The sequence below is a fragment of the Carassius gibelio genome, chromosome A4, assembly GCF_023724105.1.
Source record: "Carassius gibelio isolate Cgi1373 ecotype wild population from Czech Republic chromosome A4, carGib1.2-hapl.c, whole genome shotgun sequence".
NCBI lineage: Eukaryota > Metazoa > Chordata > Actinopteri > Cypriniformes > Cyprinidae > Carassius > Carassius gibelio.
The window spans coordinates 34,332,282-34,344,643 of record NC_068374.1 but is presented as its reverse complement, the minus strand read 5'-3'; the positions used below and the strand labels follow the sequence as shown (position 1 = coordinate 34,344,643).

Genomic DNA, 12,362 nt, shown 5'->3' with positions numbered 1-12,362 from the left:
TATATATAGGGATCATAAATGAACCACAACTAAATGAACTAAACCCCAAAACTTTGAATGTGGTCCAAGTTTTTTTTACTGGATGTAACAATTTCTTATGTTTGTGTTATTGGAAGCAAAGCTTGTAGAGCTAGAACACCACTAATCAGCTTTACCTTAAGAGTCTGTATGAGTGCAATTACAATACCTTCATTCATCAGATTAGCCTGTGCTCCTGAAGCATGCAGATCATTTCTAAGATCAGACCTCGAGCTAAAGCCAAGAATTTGGAAATCAGAATAGGCCTCCGTCAAGGTTTATCAGAGGATTATGATCAGGACACATCTTAGGTGAAATTTACTGCACCTTTGCATGGACTCTTTCATAGAAATGGCCTTTTCATTGTGCTTGCGTCTTTTGTTAGCTGTGCGAAATAATCTCATTTTAAGCAGCTTTTACACTGTTGTCTTATGCAAATTTAATCCCAAACAAAAACAAGCTCTAAATTCAGATCTCATCTCAATGTGCAGAAAAAAAAAAATTGTTACTAATTAAGCGCTGAATATTTATTAGTCCATCATATGGTTTGTCTGAGAACTCAACAAGAGCTCTTTCTGGATGCAGATTTGAGGAACCCTAAAAAAAAGTGTTTCTTAGCCACTACATGGGGTAGTTCAAGTCAACATTTGAGTCCACTAGATAGTTAAAGAGAAGGCAAACAAATACATCCATTGAGAATTTATAGAAAATAGAAAAAGAAAGTTGTTCCAGAAGTGGAGCAAGAGATTATATTTAAATGATACATATATAAATATAAAGACCAAAATGTTCTTCTTCTTCCGTGGAATAACATTCATAACATGAATTATTCACAATAAAGACGGTGTATTATTAAAGTTAACAAGGTTGATCTGGAAATAATTTTGACTGCTTCTCTCGGGCCGGTCTCTATACCAGGGCAGAAAACTGATTTTGATGTTTTTGAATGTAAAAACCACACGGACGTCATAAGTGGATCTCAGACAACAGTATAAAATAATGAAAAAGCCAGTTCATTACCACTTTAATTAAGGTACTGGGGCTTTTGAAAGGTAGTATGTAAATATGTATTCTCTGATATACACTCACTGGCCACTTTATTAGGTACACCTTGCTAGTAGCGGGTTTGACCCCCTTTTGCCTTTAGAACTGCCTTAATTCTTCGTGGCATTGATTCAGCAAGGTGTTGGAAACATTCCTCAGAGATTAAGGTGCATATTGAGATGATAACATCACGCAGTTGCTGCAGATTTGTTGGCGGCACATCCATGATGTGAATCTCCCGTTCTTCCACATCCCAGAGCTGCTCTACTGGATTCAGATCTGGTGACTGTGGAGGGCGTTTGAGTAAAGTTAAATCATTGTCATGTTCAAGAAACCAGTCTGAGATGATTTGTGACATGTGCATTGTCCTGCTGGAAGTAGCCATCTGAAGATGTGTTCACTGTAGTCATAAAGGGATGGACATGGTCAGAAACAATACTCAGGAAGACTGTGGCATTTAAACGATGCTCATTTGGGCCCAGAGTGTGCCAAGAAAACATCCCCCACACCATTACACCACCACCAGCAGGAGGAACCATTGAGACAAGACACGATGAATCAATGCTTTCATGTTCTTTTCCATGTTCAGACCAGGCAACACTTTTCCACTCTTCTATTGTCCAGCTTTGTTGAGTCTGTGTGAATTGTTGCCTCTGTTTCCTGTTCTTATCTGACAGCAGCGGCACCCGGTGTGGTCTTCTGCTGCTTCAGGGTTCAACATGTTGTGCGTTCAGAGATGGTATTCTGCATACCTTGGTTATTTGAGTTACTGTAGCCTTTCTATCATCTCGAACCAGTCTGACAATTCTCCTCTGACCTCTGACATCAACAAGGCATTTCCATCCACACAACTGACCACTCACTTGATATCTTCTCTTTTTTGGACCATTCTCTGTAAACCCTAGAGATGGTTGTGCGTGAAAATCCCAGTAGATCAGCAGCTTTTGAAATACTCAGACCAGCCCGTCTTGCACCAACAAACATACCACATTAAACGTCACTTAAATCCTCTTCTTCCCCATTCTGATGCTCGGTTAAAACTAAGTCGTCTAGATGCCTAAATGCATTGAGTTGCTTCCATGTGATTGGCTACTGAACAGGTGTACCCTATAGAGTGGCTGTTGAGTATATATATATATATATATATATATATATATATATATACATACACACTGTGTTTTAAAATAGAGCTCATGACTGCATGTCTTATAGAGACACTGAATGGATGGCCGTGCTCATGTGTTTATGACAGAGGGACTGTGGTGCATGACTCTCTCATTATTTACATTGTTAGCCACAATCATCTCATCAGAAGCACTGGCCGGGGGCATACATTTCCTCTAACAGTTGGGGGGAGCACTATACATAACATTTCTCAAGAGCAATTTTTGAAGGGCACACAAATAATACAGCTAAAATTGTACATGTAAGGACAAGTATACACATCCTTTCTACTATTAGTGTTGCAGGGAGACCGTGCTAAATTAAAGAACCTTTAAATAGAATTAAAGCTGTTGTGGTCACATGATGCAGGGTTGCCGGGTTTTCCAAACAAAACTTGCCCGATAGCTACTCAAAATTACCCCAAAACTAGCCCGATCTTGTAAAAAAAAAAAACTCTGCAATTGAGGTGATGTAAAAGAGGAAAGCAGGCATTCGGACCAAAGACTGTGAGACAAGTGAGGGGGAGACTCAAAATGTTTCTAAACCTAAAACACATTTTTGCCCTGTTTGCACTGTTTTAGTACTTACAAAGTTATATAAAGTATAAAACATTGTTATTAACAGTTGTGATTAAATTCATTGTTATTCCCCCGCCTGGGATTTCCGCCTATGTCACTGGCTCAAAACCCCCACTGTTCCCAGTGCTCAGCTCTTCAGAAGAAGACTCCACCACAAACTGAGGATAAATCTTGTTTGGACCCAATGATGTTACAGCGCCAGAGGCCTATAAAGCCTGTTACATGGAAAGCAATGGACCTACAAGCTCGCAGACATACCAGCGCTTCTCCTTCAGGCATCAACACAACATGACAATTGAGAATAAAGCTCCTATAGGTGTTAAAGTCAGAAGATTTACCTTGAGGCTTGAGCAACAGGGCCGAGCCGAGCTGGGGCCGTTCTCCGGTGACCGTATCTCCTTATTCGGCGGGTCCATTTTCGTTCTCTTTGGTCAATGACTCTCTAATGCAGCTTCTTGGTATTTATGCATGCACCCCTGAAAGAGAGACAGTTCGCATATGTGTGTGATCCTGCCATAAAAACTGCTTTTAGCAAGATTATGTTGTTCTTGTCACAGGTTTAAATAGAATTTGAGGAAGCCACACAAATTTGGCACATGGTGCTAAACAAAAGTTCTGCATTGTGTTCGTGCAATGCAATTCTCGTTCTTATAGACTGATTGAAGTGACAACTCTAAGAATAGCAGCAGAAAGACCAGCTCCCAGGAGAAACGTGCAACGTTCTACGGAGCGCATTTTCTCCAATAATATCCTGGCATGAGTTTCAAAGCAAAAAGCAGGTTTGAATTGAGGAAATCTTTGGAAAATATTACAATGTTGTTGCATTTAGAATAATAGATATGATGAAATCTAATTAAGTATATTGTGCAAACTTTTCTTTGCAAGCATGTAAACAAATGCATGCTTTATATACTGTACGCTCGTCTAATCTAATACCGTAGACTTTCATTTTTTACTTATGTACCTTATACGTCGCTTCGGGAATCTTAATCTCAACAACCACTTTGAGATTAAGGCCCGTTCACACCAAGCACGATAACTATAAAGATAACGATAAAGCTATAGTTCTAAAGATCGTTCTCAATATTAAAGAATAGCAGAGTCCACACTGCAACTATAACGATAAAGGCATAGAGAAACGATATCGTTGGAATCATTTTCCAGAACGATTTTTTTTTCCAGCTGATGAACGATATAACATTGACATCCAATCAGAATCCATCCTGCTATAATGAGCTCGAGGATTTAAAGCGGCAGACGCACGTGCGCTCAGAATAAACAGACGATATCGTTCGCTGGTGTGGACGCTAATATCGTTATCTTTATAGTTATCGTTCTTGGTGGTTTAAAGAGCAATTTCAAACGAAACCAATGAACTTGTGTATCACTGAGATTCTTTTATAATTAAAAAAATATATATTATGAATTGGTTTATATTTTTATGATTTTTAATTTTAGTTAAGATTTTGAAATTTTGGAGGTTTCTATTAAAATATGTCTATATACATTTTTAGTTATTTTAGTATATTTTAGTAAAGTAAATGAAAATGAGAAATTGAGAAAATAATTCTAAGTATTTCTAGTTCTTTATGGTTTAGTTTTACTTGACTTTCTTTAGTTTCATGCCTGGTGACATAAAATATGAAAGATGCATTGGTTACAAAACATGGCTGTGAATGTGTGGTGGAATAACACGTTGAATAAAACATTTGTGTTTTGACCAAACTATCAACTAAAGCCCCAGCTAAAGTTGCAACTTGTGTTATTGTTTATTGGTAATAAAACTATCAACAACTTCAGGTCCTTGATAACTCACATAAACAAAAACCTAATAAAAGCAACTTCTATACGAATCTCCAAGGTCTCCTGGACCTTATGGGCTGGTAATTTAGCTATTCAAGCTCTCATTGTACATTCTGATTGAACTTGATAAGTCCTTGAGTGCAGTACATGAAACATCAACTGAACTATTACTTTCAGAGGCTGCTTTGAATTCATGAATCATTGGACACATAAAACATGCAATTTACAAATATTGCAGCCTTCTTCACAAGCCGAGATGTTTACATTAGTCATTTAACTGATGCTTTTTCTATTTTCTTTTCTATTCCACTTATTTACACTTATTTAATAGCACTTATGAGAGGGACAGGCCCTCTAGAGTAATCTGAGGTTATGTGTCTTACACAAGGACACAGTGGTTCATGAACCAGCTTCTTTGTAGAAACAGACAGATAATGGGTTTGACTGATTTTAAACAATATTTGCTCTTTTCTACTTAAGTCTGTCTTATCATGTCTAAATGGCACTGTTTAGTGTGTTTCTAAAGAAATCAGAAACATTTATACATAACTTCATATTAATGACTACATAGGGCCCTATCTTGCACCCAGCGCAATTGACTTTGTACACCGACGCATGTGTCATTCCTATTTTGCACCCGCGCAAAGCGCGCTTTTCCCTCCACCGAAGCACGTCGCTAAACTAGTGAATGAACTTGCGCTCCCTGAGCGGTTCAGCGCAAAAAAGGAGGCGTGTTCCGGCGCAAACGATCCCTGGTGCTATTTTGTTGTTCCATTAAACAATTGCGCCACTGACCAGAAAAAACCTAGTCTAAAGTCAGTGGCGCGTTGCGCGTTGTTCATTATGCTATTTTAAGGGCGCATGCTTGACCATAATGTATAGCGTGCACAACGCGCATACACTTTGCTCATGTAATCTACACAGATGCAACAGTTATTTTTGCAAATCATAAATTGTTACACTAAAAAAATATTAACACATGAGATGACGGAAATCATTGTGGTGTGCCACGAAGATGTGAAAAAAATAGGCATAAAACTAGCTCACAAATTATTCAGGCTAATTATTCTCCCATCCCCATACAACACAACTTCTCTGTCTTTCACTGCTCTTACAAGAACATCAGTCTCCTCGGCTGTGAACCGCTCCTGGCGTGCGCCTGGTAAATACGCCATAATAATAGCAATCCATAATGGAACTTGCGCACCTGCTTTTAAAGGGAATGTTGGATGACGCTCTGATTGGTTTATTTCACGTTACGCCCAAACCACACCTATGAATAATGAAGCTACTTCAGACCAACCCATTTTAGATTTGCGCCGGGCGCAAGAGCCATTTATCCCGCCGGGAAAATAGCAACAGCGCCGAGACCCGCCCACAAACTTACTTGCGCTTCGCGCTTTGACACTTGCGTTTCAGATCGTTAAAATAGGGCCCATAGAGTTGTATTATGATTATTTAGTTATTACGTCAAAACGCAGAACTAAAACATTTAATCATAAAAATAATAAGTAAACATATTGGCTTTGAACTAAAAACCTTTCAGTTGCACTATAAAAATGATTCTTTGAAGTTGAAATACAACTTAAGGTCACTAGAGTGCATTTTACAAGAAATTACACACAACACACACACACACAAACAATTTTCACTCAGAATTTGCTATTTTACAATCAATTTCAAAGAAACATTACTTAACATTGAATAAAACAAAATTTTGAAGCAGAACAACTAATTTGCAGTGTATTCCAGTCTTTCTACTTCTAAATTCAATGTGTTTACCTTTTTTTGGTAATTATTTATAACATTTAATAGAAATGTATGATTGCAAATAGTATCAAAACCTTATTTTTAATAGTGTACCAGCCAGATCTTTAACCACAGTGGAACTTTCTTTAATTAATGCTTTGCATTTATCTGGAAACCACCAGCTCACATATACATCAGACGCGTGAATGTAAACAGTCTTTAGTCTGGTGAGTTGATGTGGATGAGTGGTCATGACAACCAGTGTGCAGGTGCGTCTAATTAACCAGCAGCTGATGCGAATCCACACCGAACCCAAGAGTGACCAGAGAAAAAGAAAAAACACCTCACATACTGTTGAATGTATAATATCCATTGCACAAATTGAATATAGCAATAATAATCTTGAACCCGGAGGAGCATGCATAATTAAAGCATGCTATAACATGATTATTAGTAGCTATAATTAACAGTCAATGGCGCGGTAATTATGATGCACAATAACTCTCAATCGTTTAATTAAACAAATGGGCACAAACACACAGCAGACCTACTTTTAACGAGCAGATATTGTCTTTCTCGTCTTCTTACACAAACGCACGCAGCTTTGCTCACCGCCAGACCCGTTTTAAACCATCTCATCATGTCAAGTGCGCAATACATATCCATAATTTGTAAGCAAGAGATGAATTAGGTCAAACGTCTTGGTATACAGAGGAACAGCTGCGATATACTCACCAAATCTCACAGTTCGTATAGGAATATACAATCCAGTCTCGTCTTATGTTGGTTGTTATACAATCTATGGATATGGAAGTGTCCCCGCTGGTCCAGAATGAGTGCGTATGGAGCAGATCATGTGTGTCAGATGGGTTTCACATGGAAAGAAACTTCCCACGGGCTGCCGGAGACGAGGAAAGGCACTTGGTCCTGACCTGGAGGTTTCCCAACACTTCCACTCACATCCGATTCCTCCGCGTTCAGCTCGATGTGTCCGAATAGCTTAATCTTTTTGACGTCAATCTTGAAGGTTTTTCCTGAGAGGTGAGATAGTTTGTTCTGCTCGAAGCGGCTGGATGGCTCGAGCTGAAGCACGTGATGAGCGCGCATCACACCAGACGCGTGAAATGCGCGCGGAGCGTTTCATCACTGTTCCAGTACAATGGTCGCACTTTATCATAACTTACATTAATATATGTCTGACAAACACTATATGATTCATTGCGAATTCATAAAATACATGCTGTGACACTAGGCTATGTTTAGCCTTATGTAATTTCATGTTGTCTGTGAATGAAAGTTAGGCTATATATGAAAAAACTCGGTCATGATTTACATTAAAGTCATGCTGAAAAACACAAACTGTGTAATTAACCCTTTGTTTACGGGTCTGACACGGCTCTTTAAAAAGCCTGAAACATTAAAACATTAAAAACAATTATTTTATTAATAACCTATTATTATCATTATCTATATTAATTTTTAAATTATTATTATTTTATAACATATTTTTGGGATCTCACGGCTCTTTCAAAAAGCCTGAAACATACTTACCATTATTATTCATTTTTTTTACGTATTAAATATTATTATATTAATGTATTAAATTGCATATTAATTTGGAATTATTTTATCACAAGGTCTCTGAGATCCTGATCATGAAGTCCATTTTAATACAACATGATTAATCTTTAATAATATTTTAAAAATACGTTTTCATTATGTCAGAGGAACATCAAAAACATGGAAACATTTAAATAAGCAATTTTATTATTCATTTATTTATATTTATTAATAGTTAATACATTTGTTATCATATTAAAAAATTTAATATACAAAATATTAACATATTAAATATTTTTTTCAAGTATTATTTTATCACAAGATCTCTGAGATCCTGAGTCTATTTTAAAATAACATGATTGATGTGCAGTCATTCATTAAAATCTCATCTGTGTGCCGATGCAAAATGTTAACACTAATCCTAAAGGGTTGCCGAAATAAACTTTCTTAGATAAGATCCTTGTTTGTAAGCTCAGTCTTAGGTTTGAATAACATGAATATTAAATGAACGTCATTATTTTTAAGGGATTGTTGTCAAAGAGATAATTTGCTTGGTTTGAGTTTCCAAGTGCTTTTCAGGGATAGCATGCCTGTGAATCAAAAGTGAAATCAATGTGAGAGACAGACGGATTTTTTCAATGCCAAAGCAAAATATCAAACTATGGGAGCAAAGTCAGTCATTCATCAAGGCCGTTCAACCAGCATTCATCCATCCATCCCCTCATCCAGATCAATTATACCAAGCCTGGGCATCCAAAGATAAATATTTCTGAAAGGAACAGATGTGTGTACTCATACACATCATATTTATCCACAGCCAGATGATTTTGTTCCCGCCACATAATATCTACAGCCACACTTCTTATATATTTAAAAAAACAATACAATTCAGTCAATATGGAATCCTTATATAACATATTCAGGAAAAGGTGGATATAGGAGAGACAATACACATTGCCTTGTTTCCATGGAGATGACCAAACCATAATATGACAGTTGTTATAACCTTCTGACTGTGGATTACACACATCCTACTCTTGCTGATTCGTGACTTGTCCATGTAGACTTAAAAACACCCAAAGCATAAAGCCATTAATGGGCCGAATGTCTTTGCATTTCTGATTAAAAATATGAGATAATGATGAATGCATTCACGTGGCGCATTATGGTATTAAATGGACTGTCTGCCTATGTTCATAATTGATACCCACTGTAAATAGAAAATGAAAATACATTGCATATTTAAATCGTCAAGAAATGGGAGAAATGGTGATTGGGGAACAAAAATGCATAAAGCCTCAATAAGTAAAAAAAATAAAAATAAAATAATAATAATAATAATAATAATAATATATATTAAATAGAATATTCATATATATATATATATATATATATATATATATATATATATATATATATATATATATATATAAATCCTAGATTTTTTTAACATAAATCAATCATTAATGATCTGTTTTAAAAAGTTTGAATATGCAATGCATTTAAAAATGTGTATTTACAGCATTAAAATAACACATTATGAATATATGAAAATATGAATTATGAATACATGAAAGTACATTATTATTATCGTAGCATAATGCTTCACATGACTGAACTTTTTAACACAAATAATTTGCTATTGAAATAAAAAGGATCATTACACAGCAGTCATTTAGGTATTAAAAAGTAGTAATTCAGGTGATTACACTGTAAAAGAAATTATATTAGTCAAAAAAAAAATGTTTAGTTTATTGGTTTATGTTTTACAAGCAAATAGCAACACTATTTCAGTGTTTCTTCTCTAAATTCCACATTTCTTTGTAATTTTTTGTGGTTTACTATTGAATTTCTAAGTAAAAAATCAAGTTAAAATCCATGATTTTTTCCCCAGTATAAAATAAAATATATATTTTTTAATGTAATTATATATACTTGTAGACTTTCCCCTTCCACGTCAGCACCTGATTCAGGATGCTCTTCACACAATCTGCAATTGCTTCACAGTTTTTTGGCGCTTAGCTTTTCCGGATTTGGGGCGTTAGTAATCTGTTTGTGGTTTATGGTAGTTTCAGACGGTTTTCGAGGGCATGGCATAATTCTTGGCCTGGTATTTCTAACATGATTTCATTAATCCATTCTAGCCTGTTGAACAAATGGCGACTTCAACTCCATATTCTTGCCATGGTGCTTTATAACTGGGTTAACCCGTTTACATTAGCATGCATAGTATAACCTATTATGTTATAATAAAAATTACAACTGAGAATATGAATAATGTGCCAACTGTACTGACTCAGAGTTTAATTCTTGCATCACAGGAAACTCAAAGGGTTTCAACAGTAACATTTGTGAAATCTCAACTTAAGAGAAGATAATGATTGCTTTAGCTGTAAATATGACTTGACTTCATGCACAACACAACAAATCCTCAAGTCCTTGACCTGATTGTGTGCATACCATAGAGACGCAGTGTACCGGCATTTGCATTTGAGGGCCATGTGTGACGTCTTATCCAGATACAAGTATTTTTGTGCACAGAAGATATGCACATAAAATCAGACTGTTTATTCATTCTCTGTGCTGTGGCTCATATTACTGATAAATCCTTATGTGTCAATGATTGATGAATAATAACCCGATTTATTATTATTTTTTTAACATTTAATAACAAGTCATTTTATAAAGTCATTATAACCCGCATTGATGTCCCCACTGGATGCAACATACAGCTCATTCGTAATGGGTTTTACTTCTTTTTTTCTTGTGGCGCTAGTGTCCTGACAAGCATCACAGTATGGAGAGGGGCGTAACATTTACATCACACGCTTGAGATATTCGGCCAATCACAACGCACTGTTTCACTGGCCAATCAGAGCACACCTTGATCGAAGAGCTTTGTAAAAAAAAACTGTGTTTCAGAAGACGAGGCATAGAGGAGAAACGATAATGTACAGTATGTGAAAAATAATGTTGTTGTTTTTTTTTTTTACCTTAAACCGCATAAACACATTTCATTACACCAAATACACAAAATAGGCTAATGTTCTTTTTAGCAACATCATACGACCCCTTTAACTTGATGTGCTAAGATAACACACACTGATAAATAAAAACTAAAACTAAAATAACACTGATTCTCACACCATAACACTAACAGGACATTTTATAAGATGGAAAACAAAAGGTGCACTTGATGAGGTGGATATTTACCTAATCCACAGAAACCCAAACTGTGTCTGCTATCGTTGGCAAATGGCGAAGCAGCTCGATATTGAGCATCCAGCCTGTGAACAACTCTATACAGCATCTGTTTATATCCAAAAAAAGTATTTTAAGAAGTACAGTATCACTACTGATACAAGGAACGCCCCTGTCAAGCACTAAAAATAATGTGTGACTAATTTGAGGAAGTCCCCGCTCCTCCCATGTCACCTGCAGCGTGTGCTCCGGAGGCTGCTTTATGCATCACTTACGCTCCTAATGACCTTGTTGGAGAAGGTGTAGCGCTCCAGGCCTCATTATTTACAGTATTGTTCAAAATAATAGCAGTACAATGTGACTAACCAGAATAATCAAGGTTTTTAGTATATTTTTTATTGCTACGTGGCAAACAAGTTACCAGTAGGTTCAGTAGATTGTCAGAAAACAAACAAGACCCAGCATTCATGATATGCACGCTCTTAAGGCTGTGCAATTGGGCAATTAGTTGAAAGGGGTGTGTTCAAAAAAATAGCAGTGTCTACCTTTGACTGTACAAACTCAAAACTATTTTGTACAAACATTTTTTTTTTCTGGGATTTAGCAATCCTGTGAATCACTAAACTAATATTTAGTTGTATGACCACAGTTTTTTAAAACTGCTTGACATCTGTGTGGCATGGAGTCAACCAACTTGTGGCACCTCTCAGCTGTTATTCCACTCCATGATTCTTTAACAACATTCCACATTTCTTGGTTTTGCTTCAGAAACAGCATTTTTGATATCACCCCACAAGTTCGCAATTGGATTAAGGTCTGGAGATTGGGCTGGCCACTCCATAACATTAATTTTGTTGGTTTGGAACCAAGACTTTGCCCGTTTACTAGTGTGTTTTGGGTCATTGTCTTGTTGAAACAACCATTTCAAGGGCATGTCCTCTTCAGCATAGTGCAACATGACCTCTTCAAGTATTTTAACATATGCAAACTGATCCATGATCCCTGGTATGCGATAAATAGGCCCAACACCATAGTAGGAGAAACATGCCCATATCATGATGCTTGCACCTCCATGCTTCACTGTCTTCACTGTGTACTGTGGCTTGAATTCAGAGTTTGGGGGTCGTCTCACAAACTGCCTGTGGCCCTTGGACCCAAAAAGAACAATTTTACTCTCATCAGTCCACAAAATGTTCCTCCATTTCTCTTTAGGCCAGTTGATGTGTTCTTTGGCAAATTGTAACC

At 36.6% G+C, this 12,362-nt stretch overlaps 1 protein-coding gene across 2 annotated transcripts in view; it reads right to left on the bottom strand.

Moving 5' to 3' along the window:
• Positions 1–11,438, bottom strand: part of LOC127978948 (solute carrier organic anion transporter family member 1C1-like) — a 33,693-nt gene extending 22,255 nt beyond the window's left edge. The window contains exons 1-2 of one of the 2 annotated variants that reach the window (XM_052583982.1): positions 11,130–11,438; positions 3,143–3,280 (exon numbers count right to left, since the gene is read on the bottom strand). In XM_052583982.1, coding sequence (XP_052439942.1) covers positions 3,143–3,220 — 78 coding nt within the window. In that variant the 5' untranslated portion in view covers positions 3,221–3,280; positions 11,130–11,438. Of the gene's footprint in view, positions 1–3,142; positions 3,281–7,091; positions 7,674–11,129 lie in introns of those variants that run through there. The other variant, XM_052583973.1, reaches the window with a different exon arrangement.
• Between the last annotated feature and the right edge of the window lie 924 nt (positions 11,439–12,362).